Source organism: Mirounga leonina, unplaced genomic scaffold, assembly GCF_011800145.1.
Source record: "Mirounga leonina isolate KUSES-001 unplaced genomic scaffold, KU_Mleo_1.0 Mir_176, whole genome shotgun sequence".
Lineage (NCBI taxonomy): Eukaryota > Metazoa > Chordata > Mammalia > Carnivora > Phocidae > Mirounga > Mirounga leonina.
Genome location: NW_023270454.1, coordinates 2,093,725 through 2,110,600, shown reverse-complemented (window position 1 = coordinate 2,110,600; position 16,876 = coordinate 2,093,725). Strand labels below are relative to the sequence as shown.

General features: G+C 39.7%; 1 protein-coding gene across 2 annotated transcripts in view; it reads right to left on the bottom strand.

The window, feature by feature from the left end:
* The window catches only part of XPO7 (exportin 7), an 87,232-nt gene extending 70,600 nt beyond the window's left edge, over positions 1 to 16,632 (bottom strand). For both annotated transcript variants that reach the window (XM_035022503.1, XM_035022501.1), the window contains exon 1: positions 16,578 to 16,632. In XM_035022503.1, coding sequence (XP_034878394.1) covers positions 16,578 to 16,595 — 18 coding nt within the window. In that variant the 5' untranslated portion in view covers positions 16,596 to 16,632. The remainder of the gene's footprint in view (positions 1 to 16,577) is intronic.
* Between the last annotated feature and the right edge of the window lie 244 nt (positions 16,633 to 16,876).

Here is a 16,876-nt window from a genome sequence, read left to right as displayed (position 1 = left end):
AAAGCTCCATCAATTAGGATAGTATGAGGGGCGCCTGGCTGGCTCAGATGGAAGAGTGAGTGACTCCTGATCTCAGGGTCCTGAGTTCGAGCCCCACAATGGGTTTAGAGATTACTTAAATAAATAAAACTTAAAAAAAAAATTAGCACAGTATGATACGGGCACAGGGATAGAGAAAGAGACCAATGGAACAGACAGAGCACCGGAAGGAAACCTGTACCACAGATGTGGCAACACAGATCAGTGGAGAAAGGCTGAACGAACGATACAATAAATCAGGTTGAGAAAATCCACGTGCGGAAAAAGTCAAATTATATCTTTATCCAAAAATGAATTTCAGTAGATAAAACTGAAAGTATAATAAAAATGTAAGTTTATAATACTGTTTCACATAAATAGCAATATATCCAGAATAGAATGATTTAACCAAAGTTTTCTTCAGGAAAAGTTCGATTTTCTATGAATATGAGGATCAATGTTCCAGCTAGTTGAAACTAAATAATAAGGTACATGCCCACACATAAATATACACATGATATACCAAAACACAACTTTAAATGTATATGCACATAACCAGTACACTCCTTAGGGATAACAAATTATCTTGGGGAAAGGGTATTCTTTTTTGTGTGTGTGATTTTATTTGAGAGAGAGAAGGAGAGAGAGCATGCACATGAGCTGGATGAGGGGCAGAAGGAGAGGGAGAGGGAGAAGCAAACTCCCCGCTGAACGGGGAGCCCCACATGGGGCTCAGTCCTGGGACCCCAAGATCATGACCTGAGCTGAACCAAATGAGCCACCCAGGTGCCCCAGGGGAAGGGTATTCTATTCAAAAGACAGTCTCCATCAAAAGACAGTCATATCATTTCTCATGACTAATTCCAACAGCTAAACTGAAAACAACATAGGAAGAAAAAAAAAATCACACAATCATGATCTACTCTGTGGCAGACTTCCACCTTTTACTATTACAACCTCTGTTCCTGCAACTGAAAATCAGAATCAAGATACTATACCAAATTTCACTCCTTGCTTTTTCCATTTAATTTATGGAATGAATAGTTTAATAAATCACTCAAATCTCTGAAAAATCTGGTGTGAATGCCTGCATAGCAACCCATCACATTCTAGCGCGTGCTAATATCTGTAGCCTTCTCTCCCTTCTTGGCATAATAAGCTTCAGTCAGGATAGTCTGTTCCAATTCTGAGGGGAGGTTTCCTCCTGCAGGGCCTTAAATATATCATTTCTTTTTGTCATTTCTTTTTTGTCCCTTCATATCGCTACCCAATAATAAAATTAAGAAATCAGGGGTGCCTGGGTGGCTCAGTCAGTTAAGTGCCTGCCTTCGGTTGGATCATGATCCCAGGGTCCTGGGATGGAGCCCCAAGTCAGACCCCCTGATCAGCGGGGAGTCTGCTTCTCCTCTGCCTCTCCCCCAGCTTGTGCTCTCTCAAATACATAAAATCTTTTAAAAAAATAAGAAATCAGTACACTTTTTCCTTCTTATCACTTATCAAAATTTGTAAATTTATACTTATTGGTACAATTTCTAGAGTATAAACAAGGAACATGCCTATTTTGTTCTTTGCTTTATCTCTAGTATTTAGCACAGTGTCTGACCCATAGAAGTGAAGTAGTAATTAAAGAAACCATTTTCTAAACCCATTTTTGTCTAAACCTTCCTTAGGCATGATTACTTGTACTTTTTCTTTAATTGTGTTAATTGCATAACAAAATTAAGATTAAGATTGTTATGGTTGGAAAAGTTTAAATTCTTACATTATCTCTAGAAAACAATAATATAAAGCTATCCTACAAAAAAGAGGGCATATGAATTTTTTTAATTGTGTCATCACACTCTAAGATTCCTTCTAGCTTAAAAATTATATAATTCTAATCCCATTTCATTAACCCATTAATGGTATCATTCTGATTACCATGGACATGTAACATAATTATTGCAGTCATAAATGAAACATTCTCAACATTCAGTTGTGTGTAAATAAAAACAGTACATTTGGTGGAGAAATATTAACTGGCTTTAAAATGCTTTCTTAATACACCCACATAAATAAAATATTAAACAGAAAGCAAACTACTATAATACATCATTAAAATAGTTGTCTGTTTAAAAACGGGGGTCAGGGCAGTATTCCATTTTAAACAAACCTGTTTATGTGATTGGGGAACCAATGATTTGAAGGCTTGAATTAGAGGAATTTTCAAACTGTAGCCACATCACTGGTTAAACAACAGTAACAATATTAACAGTCCAAAATCCAGGAAAAGGAGGAAGACATTTCAATTGTTTTCTCAAACCTCAGAATGTGCTGCACACCTATAATCTTGGCAGTAAAATACTACAGTATACCACAGGCTGAATAATACTTTCTTGCCTTATAGAAATACATCCTTGATTCTCTAAAAGAAATCGATGTGTATATTAAGTACACATCAGAGTTAACTTTCCTCGAATGTTCCATTTTGTATGTTACTTCTTTATACCTGTTATATGCTTGTATATCACAGGTATCAAGAATGAACAACCTGCAGTTTCTGAGCCTAGCTGAGATTTAATACTCCGAGATATTAGGACAGTATCTCCTCTAATCTATTAAGACATGCAGTCTAACTATTGATAATAAACTTCTAGAAGTTTGCTAGTAAGAATGAAAGATTTCAGAAATAAAGGTGTAAAGAGGACTGCACTTTTGGTTTAAGATTTTTTGTTTTATTTATTTGACAGAGAGAGAGAGACAGCAAGAGAGGGAACACAAGCAGGGGGAGTGGAAGAGGGAGAAGCAGGCTTCCTGCAGAGCAGGGAGCCCTATGCAGGGCTCGATCCCAGGACCCTGGGATCATGACCTGAGCTAAAGGCAGACGCTTAACGACTGAGCCACCCAGGCGCCCCAAGAGGACTGGACTTTTACTGGCTTAAAAAGTCAGAAGATAGCTTCTTAGTTCTCTTTTCCCAAGAGAAAACCCCGAACACTGTATATACTCCTTTAGAAGATTCAACAAAAATGGAGCATAAGAAACTCAAAACAGAACATTAAAGGAAAAGAGATAAAAGCAATCACAAATACTTAATCTTGGAACCCTGAACTCTGATTCGGAGAAGCAAAGAATTCAGAGTTCCCTATTTACCCTCTGATAAAAAACGTAAAAAAAAGAGTATTAAGTAAACATTTCTTAAGAAGTTTTAGCATACACACCCCATACATCCTGGTTTTCTGATTCTCTGGAATTCGAAATAATTTTTCTCTTAACAGTTTTGTAAAATATCAATTTGCCTTTCAAGTCTACACTACTATATGATCTATGAAAAATGCTTTCCAGGAACTTACCAAGTCAGCAAATAAGGAGGACAGGCAAATTGCAAAACAGAAGATTTAGAAGAATCTTCTAATAGAAGAAATAGGTTTTTTAAAAAGAAGTCTCTTCTCGGTACCCCTCAAACACTAGTTATGATGGGGAAATAAAAGAAAAACTCATCTGTTTTCTGAAAGTTAAAGATGAGATGGAGAGACAAAACAGACCAAGGGCAGATCAGGTAGATTTAGTTTCAAATACCTTAACAATAAAGAAACCTTTAAGTGGTATTGGTGGCCAAACTGCCCGGCTAGCTCAGAGAATAAGAATGAGACTCTTAAGAGGTATCGGTGGCCAGAGCAGTTTAACATCATAAGGTTTACTGAAACTCCTGAAAATAGGAACTCTTCTTTTTAAATGCATGCCAATTTCACTGCTGTTTGTCAAATGTATTTTACCAGTGCTGCTCCTAATTTGAGGCTGTTGCAGAATACAAACTAGAATAAAACATCAGTTTCACTAAAGTTTTGCAAGATTGCTGTAAACTTACTAAGAAATCAGACAGGTGTGTATTATGAACAGCTAACATTTTACATGTATTTACAACATCTGAAGGCTACTGAAATGGGCTTTCACTATGTTTATGTGAGTTCTAATCCAAGTTGATAACAGGTAAACACTGTCTACCGGGTATCTCCACTCAAATGTACACCAGCACCTCAAAATCTGTATATCTGAGACTGACCTTACTACTTCTTCAACATCTTGTTCATTCATTCACTGTCTGCTTAGCTGCCCAGAAATGTGGAATCTGCCTTCTCACTTTATACATTCGACTGTCAAATCCCACCAAGTGTAACCTCCATAATATCAATCTCCTCCTAGTCCCCATCCTCAAAGCTATGACCTTAATACAAGTCCCAGTTACTTCTTGCATAGACTACTGCTTTATCTCCTACTTTGTCCACATCCAATCAGTTTTCTATACCATCAACACAGTGATGCGATTATTCCATCACTTCTACTTAAAAACCTTCAACTACACATCTACAGAACAAATTCCTTATTATGATATAACAGGTTCTTCATGTTCTTTCCTACCATTAAAGTCTCATTTCTCACCTAGCTCCTCTTTATTTCCTATACAGAAGCCATACTTAATTGCTTTCAATTTCCTGGAATGTTCCATGAACATATACAGCTTTCCTTATGGTATTATTTCTCTACTTGGTATGCTTATTGACCTAGAGAACACTACGTCTTTTCATTTATTTATTTTTATTTCATTTTTTTATGTCTTTTTAGATCTGGCTTAAGCGCTCACCACTTTAAGAAAACTTTCCTGGCTTGGGGGCGCCTGGGTGGCACAGTCTATTAAGCATCTGACTCTTGGTTTTTGATTAGGTCGTGAGATCGAGCCCTGTGAGCACGGAGTCTCCTGGACATTTTCTCTCCCTCTTGTACTCTCTCTCTAAAGTAAATAAATTAAAAAAAAAAAAAAAAAAAGGAATTTCCTGGCTCTCCAAGGGAGGACTGACATGTGTGTCTCATTATACTCTATGCATACATGTGTCATATCACCTGTATCTTTTTACTTCCCTTACTGGCATATATTCCTAGCTATTATGGTCCTCGAGTGTAGATGTTATACCTTATTCACCTTTATATACCTACTCCCTAGCACACAGCACACAATCAAAAAATAAAAAATATCAGCCAAATGAAGTAATGTTTACTGATCTGTGTATTTAGTTGTCATTTCTCCTATCTTACCAATTCACCAAGAGGATGATACTATTCTAAACAACAACATTCTGTCAAATAGCAAATAGGGGACACATCGAGGGTACATATGAGACACATCAGGTCAGTTCAAGAATGTGACAAGAACTATGTTTGAAACCAAAATGACAAGAGTTGTTTAAAAATCTTATCTTTCTGGAAGCCTCTAAAATACCCTTTGTTACATATTTCCTTAGGTCTATATACAAGAACATCAACAGAACACCCATATGCCACTTTCTCAGTGTGAGCTTGTGCATTTAGATTCTTACTTCAGCAAAACATGTATTTCTAGGATAGATCACATTGACATGACCAATCACAAAACCTTATAAACATCTCTATGTTACAAACAAGATAATTCATCAGGTATAATAATTACATAATTTTTTTTTTTTTTTTTTTTTTTGCCAAAGAAGAGGATGACCATGCGGTAATACATTTGTTGACCTCCACTTATAATTAGTTTTGCCTGCCCCCGAGAGCAGAATCACAAAAAACAGTTTTTAGTGATGTGAAGGAAAGCCTTTAAATTCAATCTTAAAATAGGCTATCTCAACCATTTTAACTTATTTCTGGGTTCTTCTCTTTTTAAAGATTTATTTGAGAGAGAGAGAGAGAGTGAAAACATGCATGTACAGGGGGAGGCGCAAAGGAGAGAGAGTTTCAAGCAGATTCTGCAACCTGAGCCGAAACCAAGAGTCGGAAGCCTAACCGACTGCGCCACCCAGGCGCCCCTCTGAGTTATTTTCAAAGCTAATGCTATCATTATGAAAAATTTTAAGGTCAGTAATATTTTAAAAATAGTAGCTGAAAGAAACCAGAATTGCTAGTATATCAAGGCTTAGCACCTTGAATAAATGACTTCATGGTTTAATACCTTCCTCAATATTCTCCGCCTTATCTGTAAAATGGTTTCAAAATACACAGGAATTTTAGGTTTGTTTTTGTCAAGTGCTTTGGGGAAGAATACATGCTTAGGGTGTTTTTTTGGTTAAAGTCCTTAAGACACTACTTCCTATCAGTAAAATTCTGAATTTCTTTTATGAGTTGACTGCTTCCTCGCCTCACTTGGCTAACAGAACAGAACATATCCTAGGCTCAGGGTATAAACAGTAACTAATCTCAAATAAACACCTTAAAATAGGCATTTGCATTCACATACCTAGAAGAATGAGGATCTAGCTCACTTTTATAGGCACCCAGGAAAGTAATTCTATAACCTACGTTCCACTTCTGCTTCCATTCCCTTTGGTTCATTGGCAAGTTTTTCTTATTCTAGAGTAGCACTGTCCAATAGAAGTTTCTGTGATAAAAGAAATATTTTACCTGCACTGTGCAATATGGTAGTCACTAGCCACACAAGGTTAGTGGGTAATGGAAATGTGGTCAATGTGACTGAAGAACTAATTTTTTTTTTTTTAAGATTTTATTTATTTATCTGACAGAGACACACAGCGAGAGAGGGAACACAAGCAGGGGAAGTGGGGGAGGGAGAAGGAGGCTTCCCGCTGAGCAGGGAGCCTGATGCAGGGCTCAACCCCAGGACCCTGGGATCATGACCTGAGCTGAAGGCAGACGCTTAACGACTGAGCCACCCAGGTGCCCCTGAAGAACTAAATTTTTAAATTAATTAAATTTAAATAGTAACATGTGGCTAGCAGTTACCATTTTGGCCAGTGCAGCAGAGATCTGAGAATGCCACTGTCAACAAAAAAGTATAGCCTGATCTGGTTCCTATCAAACTGGGCTTGGGTTAGAACCACGCTGGGCTACTCCCTCCCCTACCCAAAGGTCAGGCAATAGATCTAAAGGGACAAATATGCAAAAAGTCTGCAAAACTTTTTGGTAAAGTGCCAGGTAGTATTTTAGGATTTGTGGGCCAGTAAGTCAACCAGGTCTCTGTTGCAACTATTCAACTCTGACACTAGCATAAAAGTAGCCACAGCCAATTGGTTAAGGAACTTGTATGGCTATGTTCCAATGAAACTTTGATTTAAGAACACTGAAATTTGAATTTCATATAATTATTGTGTGCCATGAAATATTACTCTTAGATTTTTTTTTTCAACCATCAAAAAAAAGTTAAAAACTGTTCTTAAGTTATCAGGTCATACAAAAACAGGCTGTGGCGCCAAACCACCAGCCTGGTTTGCAAACCTCTGAAATACCTGAAGTCAGTGAGCACATGAAGAGATACTCAACCCCCTTAGTCATAGAGGAAATGCTAGTTAAAACCACAGTAAGATCTCACTAGAATGGCAATATCAAAGGTTGGTGAAGACAGGTAACATTTGGAATTCTTTCTTATACACTGCAGGTGAGAAAGTAAAATGGTACAGTTGCTTAAGAAAATTGACAGTTTCTTTAAAAAAAGTTAAATATACTGGGGTGCCTCAGTGGCTCGGTTGGTTAAGTGTCCAATTCTTGATTTCGGCTCAGGTCATGATCTCAGGGTCGTGAGATCGAGCCCCACGTTGGGCTTGGTGCCGGGTGTAGAGCCTGCTTGATTCTCTCGCCCTATGACCCTCCCCCGCCCTCTAAAAAAATAAACAAATAAAAAAAAAAAGTTAAATATACCATAAGACCCAGCCATTCTTTTCTGAGGCTAACCTTACTCACGAAAAATGGAAATATATGTCTACACAAAGCCTTGCATGTGAATATTTATAGCCCTTTTATTCAGAGTGACTTAAAACTGGAAACCCAACTATCCCTCCAAGGTGTGAATGGATATATAAAATGTGATACATTTATTCATACAATGGACTACTACACAGCAACAAAAAGTAGGCAACTACTGATACTACCCAACAACCTGAACGAATCTCAAAATCACATGCTGAGTAAAAGAAGTAAAAACCCAAAAGAATACACAGTAAGTCTATTGCATAAAATTCCAGGAAATGCAAACTAATTTATGGTAACAGAAAGCAGATCAGAGTTGTCTGGTGCTGGGGGAAGGATAGATGGCAGAGTTAGGAGGAAATGTTTTGTATTTCGATCATGGTGAAGGAGTAACAGGTATGTGTTTGTTAAACTGTACATCTTAAATGGATGCAATTTACTGTGCACATAAAGATAATTTAAAGGAAAATCTCATTCCACTGGCATCAGATTTACACAGAGCAATCTTTAGGAACTGATATACTCACTTTAAAAAAAAAGTGCCATTTAAATTTGAGGAGATGGGTAAGCAAGGTGCTGGGTATAGAGCCTGCTCTGAAGTTAGTCTGAAGTCTCACACTATCACTTCTTATTGAAAATGTGCCCCTGGTACCTTGAGGGTACGCAAATCGAAGAGCTTTGAGGAAAGGTTTTAGGAATTCTGTAAACCTACACTTTTCCTGTTTTCAACACTCTGTTGAAAGTCTCCCTGTTTGGAACATGGCTTTTAAGTTAAACTACAATGCAGAATTCCAAGAATTAGTAAGTAATCTTTTACATTATAATAGGTTTTCATTTGTAACATCTTTGGGATAATGTCTTTATTTTAAATACACCTTGTTACTCAGGTTCAGTTTGTTTAAAAACATTTCATTACAGGTCTTTTGGAAGCTTGATGAAACTTGCTGATCTATGGAACAACGTTATCAGTTCAAAATATTAATAAGGAAAACAAGGTCCCATTTCCCAGGAAGTTTTATGTATTCTTTCAAATTCTTGGGTATTCCTCAGACTAGTTTTTGACAAGACCTTATAAGGATTCCTGAGATGGGTCAATGACAAGCTGATGATTCCAAAAAAAAAAAAAAAAACTAACACATAACAAATAATATTCTAAATAATTTGTGGCTATACCTTGGCTATACCTTGGGCAAAATTTGGATGAATTTTTTTCAGCTGAGTACAGGTATGTGAAATATACATCTGGCTTCCCAGATTCTTTTCAGAGAGAACTATATGTTACAGCTTCCTATAGTCAAATTAATTTCATGCTTGACTAGACAATGTCCCTTTGGAAGAGAGAAATAAAACACCAAAATCAGGAGTCAGTGGAGGTGAATGAGGTTAAGAATCCAAGCCCTGAAATGACTTTTGCCTTTTGAAATAATACATACTTTCAAAACTCTGCAAAGAATTCTAAAGAGAATTGAAAAATACACTTAAAAAACCCCTGCGGGGGCGCCTGGGTGGCTCAGTTGGTTAAGCGACTGCCTTCGGCTCAGGTCATGATCCTGGAGTCCCGGGATCGAGTCCCGCATCGGGCTCCCTGCTCGGCAGGGAGCCTGCTTCTCCCTCTGACCCTCCCCCCTCTCATGTGCTCTCTGTCTCTCTCATTCTCTCTGTCTCAAATAAATAAATAAAATCTTAAAAAAAACAAACAAAACCCTGCGTTTCCCTTTTCTGGCCTTAAACACAACGCTTTTAACTGTACAAGTGACTCAAGCTTTCAGGCAAATAAATGTCTAACATAACTCTCAATTTGGAGACTACACATTTCAAGTATCATAACTTACCATACAAAGTACCAAGGAGATCAGTATTTGTGTCCAACATAAGTTCATACACTTAAACATTAAAAGGCCAGTGCAGCTATAAAATTACAACTTCCTGACGTAGCACAAGGGATATTTCATTAATCTGTTTGCAGAGGTATTTTTAAGAAAGCATTCTAATGGTTTTTCATCTAACTAATCTTTCTTTAAGAGAAGTTTAAATCCAGGAACTTTTTTTTTTAAGTAGGCTCCACGCTAGGCCCCAATGCGGGGCTTGAACTCACGACCCTGAGATCAAGACCTGAGCTGAGATCAAGAGTTGGATGCTTAACCAATGGAGTCACCCATGCACCTATATCCAGGGACTTTTAAGTGAGAATAAACTTTTAGTATACTAGCATCAACATCTAATAATGTCAATTCCTTGTCCCAAAAGAAATGTTTTTCATGCTTACTGTCCAACTAAGAGACCTCTTTACTTATTATTTGGAGCTCAATTTGTGAAGTGTTACAGATAATCACTCAAAAATACTCTGGGAGTTTAAAGAATTGGGAGGGAGGATAGAGGAAGGCATATTTAAGAGAGATGAAATGGAAATATTAGTATGAGCACAAATGTTTAAGGAAAATTCAGTATACTATTATTATGTATTAAGAACAGGGTGGTTTATTTGGGAGAGAATGGTAAGGATGACAACTGGAAATCCCGTCAGAATGCTCAAAGTGTAAGTGACTTAACAGATCACCTAATCCAGGCTCAAAGAGACTAGATGAGTTGCCCAATTAATTGGACTTAGCAGGATGCCTGGCTAACAGATACTCAATAAATGTTGGCATCTCCCTTTTCCCTCCCCCAACCAAGATCCCACACCAGTTAAGTTTGACAATAACTACCATCACAATCATCACCTAAGCTTCCAACAGTTCTCCAGTCTTCCAGAGAAACCAGGTCCTTTCATCAGCCTAGACCAAGGAAAATTCCATGACTATTATCTCTATAATACCTACCTTAGAGAGTTGCTGTAAGCGTTAAATGAGACCATGAAAAGTGGCAAGCAGCTGAAAGTCCAATAAATGCTAACATGAAATTTCCATTTCTGCCTTCTCTCAAAGACATCCTTTCCATTTATGGTAGTAAGAGTGTGAGTGTGGATGTCTTTGTGTGAGGACACATGAATGTTTATAAAGGGGTGAAGGGCCAGGGATGCAAATATAACATACTTTAGGACCCGGTTTTTGACAATTCTCCTTTCCCCAAGGATTTTGGAACCCCCCCCCCCAATCTCATTCCACTGAGAATTCCCTGCTATAGTGAGTCACTGTAAATGTGAGGCATGAGCTCAGATGTACTGGAATGGGGGGCGGGGGAAGTAATGGGAGTAATAGCCCCCTCATTCAGGGACATGTTGAAAAATCCATGGTCTCATTATAAATTCACAACTCAATAACCCAGGCTTGTTATCTCCCCAATTAAAATGCAAGGCCCCTGAAAATAAGACATCACATCTTATACTTCTTTCCATGTGTCTATATAGCACTAGGAACAGGACATTAGCAGATACTTAATAGTCTCTATTAATCAGTCTCGAGAATTCAGTATTTAAAAATCCAACCTGCATGGAACTCTCCAGGAACACATACTGTGATCCTGAACGACCCTTTCACATGGGTCAAAAGAGAAACACTTACAAATTAGTTTCTCAAAAAATGTGGTGAGCATTTTCACCTAAAAGGAAACGTTATCTTTAAATTTTAAAGATTTATTTATTTATTTATTTGACAGAGAGAGAGAGAGCGAGAGCAGGAACACAAGCAGGGGGAGTGGGAGAGGGAGAAGCAGGCTTCCCGCGGAGAAGGGAGCCCGATGTGGGACTCGATCCCAGGACCCTGGGATCATGACCTGAGCCGAAGGCAGACGCTTAACGACTGAGCCACCCAGGTGCCCTATCTTTAAATTTTAGTTCTAAAGTTCAAGACTGGCCTGAAACTATAGGCAAATTTTTGTGTAGGTATGCTTTTCCTTCCTGGAGAGCACACAACTTCCATCACATTCTAAACATACACACACACACAAACACACACACACACCACAAAAAAACCAAACTGCCCCCAAAAAGTGAAGAACCACTGCTCTGTACTGTTTTCCCTAGCTTTGAAGTTCAAGCTCTCAGAGACAGGTCTTACTCAGCTTGACTTCTAAAAGTGTATTTAAAAATCAAATGACAGGATAGTAGTTACCCTTAGGAGGATGTACGGATAGTTATCGAGGGGGGGCATCAGAGGGACTTTTGAGGCACTGATTATATTGGATTTGGATGCTGGCTACACAAGTGTTCACTTTGTGAAAACTCATCAAGCTGAACACGTGATTTGTGTACCTGTCTGAAGGTGTATTTCACTAAGAGGTTAAAAAAAAAACAGTAACAAAGATGGGTCACAAAGCAGACATCGTTATACATGTAAAAAATAATTACTTCAAAATTATGTACTAGGAGAGGCCCCTGTGAAACCTCCCTGTGAAAGAGCCAGTGAGGCACAGTGGCCCTCAGTCCAGCAACGTGCAAGTAACTAACTGGGGCAGATTCACCATCCTCAGTCAAGCCTTGAGACTGACTGTAGCCCCAGTTGACACACCGACTGCATATGAAAGACCCTAAACTAGAAAGGTCTAGGTAAGCCACTTCCTGATTCCTGACTCAGAAATTCTGTGGGATAATATACGTTTGGTGTTTAAAAAAAAAGGTGATGCAATTTCTAAACACTACCTTCCTTATATATATTGACGTGAGCAAAAAAACCTCAGTAGTTGTACCTGAGACATTAGCTTATTGGTTTAAATTGGGAGTATTTCCTTCTCGAAAGGCTGTGGTACAATATTGCTTCAAAATCCAACCAAGAGGGGCACCTGGGTGGCTCAGCTGGTTAAGTGTCTGCCTACAGCTCTGGCCCTGATCTCAGGGTCCTGGGATCTAGCTCCACCTCTGGCTCTCTGCTCAGCGGGGAGTCTGCTTCTCCCTCTCCCTCTGCTATTCCCCACCACTCGCACACACACGCCCCCTCTCTCTCTCAAATAAATAAATAAAATCTTAAAACAAAACCAAAAACCTAACCAAGAAAAAAGAAAATATAGCTGGTGATTATGAACACCAATTTCTGCATCAAATGGAATTTAGTTTCTCTGTAAGATACAGAATAGGGATCTTCTCAATGCTTCTTTCTCCTACCTCCATCTAAATTAGAGATTCCATTATAACATAATGTTTTATGTTTTACCGTGTAAGTGCTTGAATGATATCACATGCATACCTTAATTTTTCTGAAGGCTTTTCTCACAAGATGAAATATACTAAAGTCAGAATTATTAAGTAAATTAAGTATGTTCCAAAATATAGACAGATCACTTATATAAATCCACAGAAGAGGGAGATGGGGTGAATGAGGGAATATAGCTATTTCAGTATCATCCAATACAAATGTAGCATGTTTTGAAATCAATGTATTAGTTCTTGTATGTGCACTTTTGAAGCCTACCCAAAGAGAGCAGCAGAATTTGACATTTCAGCAGTCTGGCTCCTGTGTCTTTCTCAGCTCTGAATTCTCTGCAGTGTACAGTACAGCAAATGGCCTGTACACATTAAGCATTATGGTATCACTGAAAAAAGTTGCAAAAGTTACTGAGTTTTTCCATTTAAAATTCTCAAAAGTTGTACAGAACTCCCTTCTCAAAATGGGACTATCCATAGCTCCAATCATTTCCTGACATATTTTTGAAAGCTGAAAATACAACTACAATTTTGCCATCATCAGGCTAAACTTTTACACCCTTAAATTTTAACCTGCCAGTTGTAAAAATTCTTCTGTGTGACTCCCGAAAGTTACATCAGTGATCAATATTTAATTACCATACCTTAAATTTAAAATAAAATATGACTATTTGAAAACAGTATCTTCTGTTATTACAGTCATTATGCAGAGCCCTGTTAATAATACTTTAAGATTCTGTGTAAGGCCCAGCATAACAATATAATAAATCTAACAAAACCCCAGAACTATTCTTCATTTATATTATTATAATTATATATTTAGTATACTCATATACTTAAAAATTAAGTAATGTATATTATTATGTATAATATTATACGCTCTTTCCTTTGCCTTCAAGATCCTGAACACCAGCTAGATCTATTCAAGCTAACATCTGATTCTTCTTAATCTTTTTCATTACCACTGTACACTAAGAGTTGTCTTCTCTTTGCAGTAACTAGCCAGTAACTGAAGATACTGAATCCTCATTAACTTCATCTAAGTTTAGATATTTAAAAGAAAAAAAAAAAGGAAAGGGAGCAACTGAAGATAAATACAATTGAGTTTGATTTTTTTTTAACAGTCAATGCTCTGTAATCACTGTCACATGGTGAGTGTTAGATAAGGTGATCTAGGAACAAGAGACCCACCACTGTTAAGTTGAGTTGCTTATAGCCACTCTTCTAAAGAGGCTTGACTATGACAACGACAGAGCTGAAAGAGCAAATGCTGTAATTTTCCCATTACTAATGTTTTGTAACACTTAAGTCTTCCATAAAACACGTATCAGAAGAGATGCTCAGGACTTCAGCCTGAGAATCATATGACACTCGCTTAGTGTCAGTAAAAAAAAACCCCAAAACCAAAAACCAAAAACAACAACAACAAAACTGCTCACCCTGGTGGTTCAGAAAAGTACTAGACACAAAATGACTCAACTATTTAGCAGTACATATGAAACTTTCAAATAATCACTGTCTTGAATCTGTAACAGACTCCTTTTTAAACTTCATGTTCCAGTAATGTTATGAGAAAAGTATCACCCCTCAACCGACTTCAGATTTGCTTTTAATCCTTTTATTTACTCATTCCATATTGGGGAGAGCATCATCTTGGAAAGGTTTTCTGCTACAGTGAAGTACCAGGGAAAAATCTGTGAGTCTCCAATACTAAAACTGATTTAGTGGTCTAACAAAGTAAAGCAACATGCCCCAATCTATCTAAAGAGAAAAAAATTCCCTCACAAACTTACTCTCTTGCGATGAAGACTGCTAATACAAAGAATAACACACTACAGCTCTTAAAAGTAAAATAAAACACTGGCTGGCATACTCCCCCCTGTTTCGAAAAGTTAGTAAATTCTTAACTTTGGTAGATTTTTATTCTTGGGTAGGTGGGAGAAAAATATCACCTTATTAAAAATACGACAGACCCTCCTTTGAGCCAAAAATGCTACGAAGATTAATTACTTTGATGCGACTTGACTTTCCTCTTTTGAGAAATGACAGCCTTTTGGGTTCAAGGTATGAGAGAGATTACATTAAGAGATACTCCTTACAGGAGATAGAACAAATGTATATTCATAAAAGTAAACTGACTTCCTTTGCTTTCCAAATCATCATTCAGAAAGACTATCCATTCAAACCATGTTTTGGAATGCTCATGGACACTGTTTTTTTCCCCAGTAGAAAACACTAGACCCAGAGTCAAAATGCTTTTGGCCTCTTAGCTGGATCTTACGTAAATCTCGTATCATTTTGTACTCTGATTTGCCTTTAAAAAGAGAAATAATTCTTACCTACCTACTCTTTTAGGATGGAAGAATTTTATTTTTTAATCACATAAAATCCTTTATGTTTCTTAGAAATGACTGCTATAAAACTCAAGGTGCTGCACTAGTAGTACTATTATCACCGTGTATCAAGTTTTACTGCTATTTCTGAATTAGGCCACGATACTGGTTTTAAAACACAAATCTTGTGGTTTTTCCATCTGTGGCTACAATTTTTTGTAATTCTGTCCGGATAACTTGTCCCTCATACCCCAAAGATCTACTCCACTGATCCCTGGGCCTGAAAATTAGTGCCTTCTCTCCCATTAAACCACTGATAGAAGTCACACCACTCTAGTTTCTTGTACACATCATATCAAGAATAAGATCATTCTTTTTACCTGAGAAATGGTACTATATAGTATCCAAAATAAGGTGACACTTGTTATGCTTTCTATACTTCCCACAACACAAATCTGTGCAGTTACCTAGAAAATCTGAAAGCTTCTGGCAACAGATTTATATCAATAAACGGTCATAAAAATATGTCTAGAGCACAGAGAGAAAAACTTTATCGAGATTACAAGAAATAACCCTGCACTCCTTCAGCTACTACTAGGTTTGGTGTGGGCTGTCCCTTCCTAGGGCCTGTGCCATGTCTTTGAAGAAAGTGGCTTGGGCCCAAAGCACGCCTGGGGCAGCTCTTGGCCCGATCAAGACCCTCCACAGCAACGTCTGCACCCAACACTGAATCTCATTTCAGACACACCCCCCTCCACCCCGCGTTTCATAGGAGATGTGGGCACTCAACTCCTTCACTGTGGATAGGGGGACAGGAGGGCGGGCGGGCCCAGGCCTGAGCACCCATTTTGGGAGGATTGGGGAGCTCGGCCCCATAGGCTGTGCGACTGGGAGTGTGGGAGTGAAGGGCGCATCCGTGGGAGGGGGAAGGAGGCCAGGTCGGGGTGGGGGGGTCTCTTGTATTCGGGGGCGTGAAGAGGAAGGCGGCGGGAAATACTCGGGAGAGGGAGATTTACCAGTGTGAGGTTTCTTTTTGTTATTTGTTTAGAGCTGGAGGGTGTAATGGGGAAGACCCCTCAGGGCAGACCCGACAAGGGGGTCTCCCTCCCTACCCCGTCTTGGGGGGCAAGACGACTTGCGGAAGGCCTCCTTCCAGCGGGAAGACAGTGACTGATAAACGATGTAAGCCGTGCGCGCCGGGGCACGGATTCCTGCACCTCTGGCCCCGCGCGAGAGGCGTGGGACCGGGTGGGAGGGGATGGAGGAGGCCCCCGGCCCGGGAGGCGGGAAAGGCCCCGGAGCTCTGGGACGGGCGGCGGCTCCGGAGCCCCGAGTGGCGGTGGCGCGGGCCTGGCGAGCCCCGAGCCGGCTCGAGCCCTTTGGTCCGCGTGCGCCCCCCACTCCCCACTCTCCGCGGCCGCCGCCTCCCCCCCGCGGCTCCTCTCACCTGCACATGATCCGCCATTTTGCTCCATTCATGCTCCTCTCCGGCCCCCCCTCCCCCCCAGCGCGCACCTCGGCCGGGGCCGCTGCCGCCGCCGCCGCCGTCGCCGCTGCGCCTGCGCGCTGGGGGCTCGTCGCGCTACGCTCGCGGCGTAGCGCTGCTCGGCTGCGCAGGCCCCGACGGCCGGGGCCGCGGTTGGAGAATGCGCAGCGCCGTTGGGACGGCGTAAAGGCGCGGGCAACGTCAGCGGCCCGGAGACGCGGGGGGTGGGAAGAAGGAGCGGGCTGGGGGAGCGCGAAGGG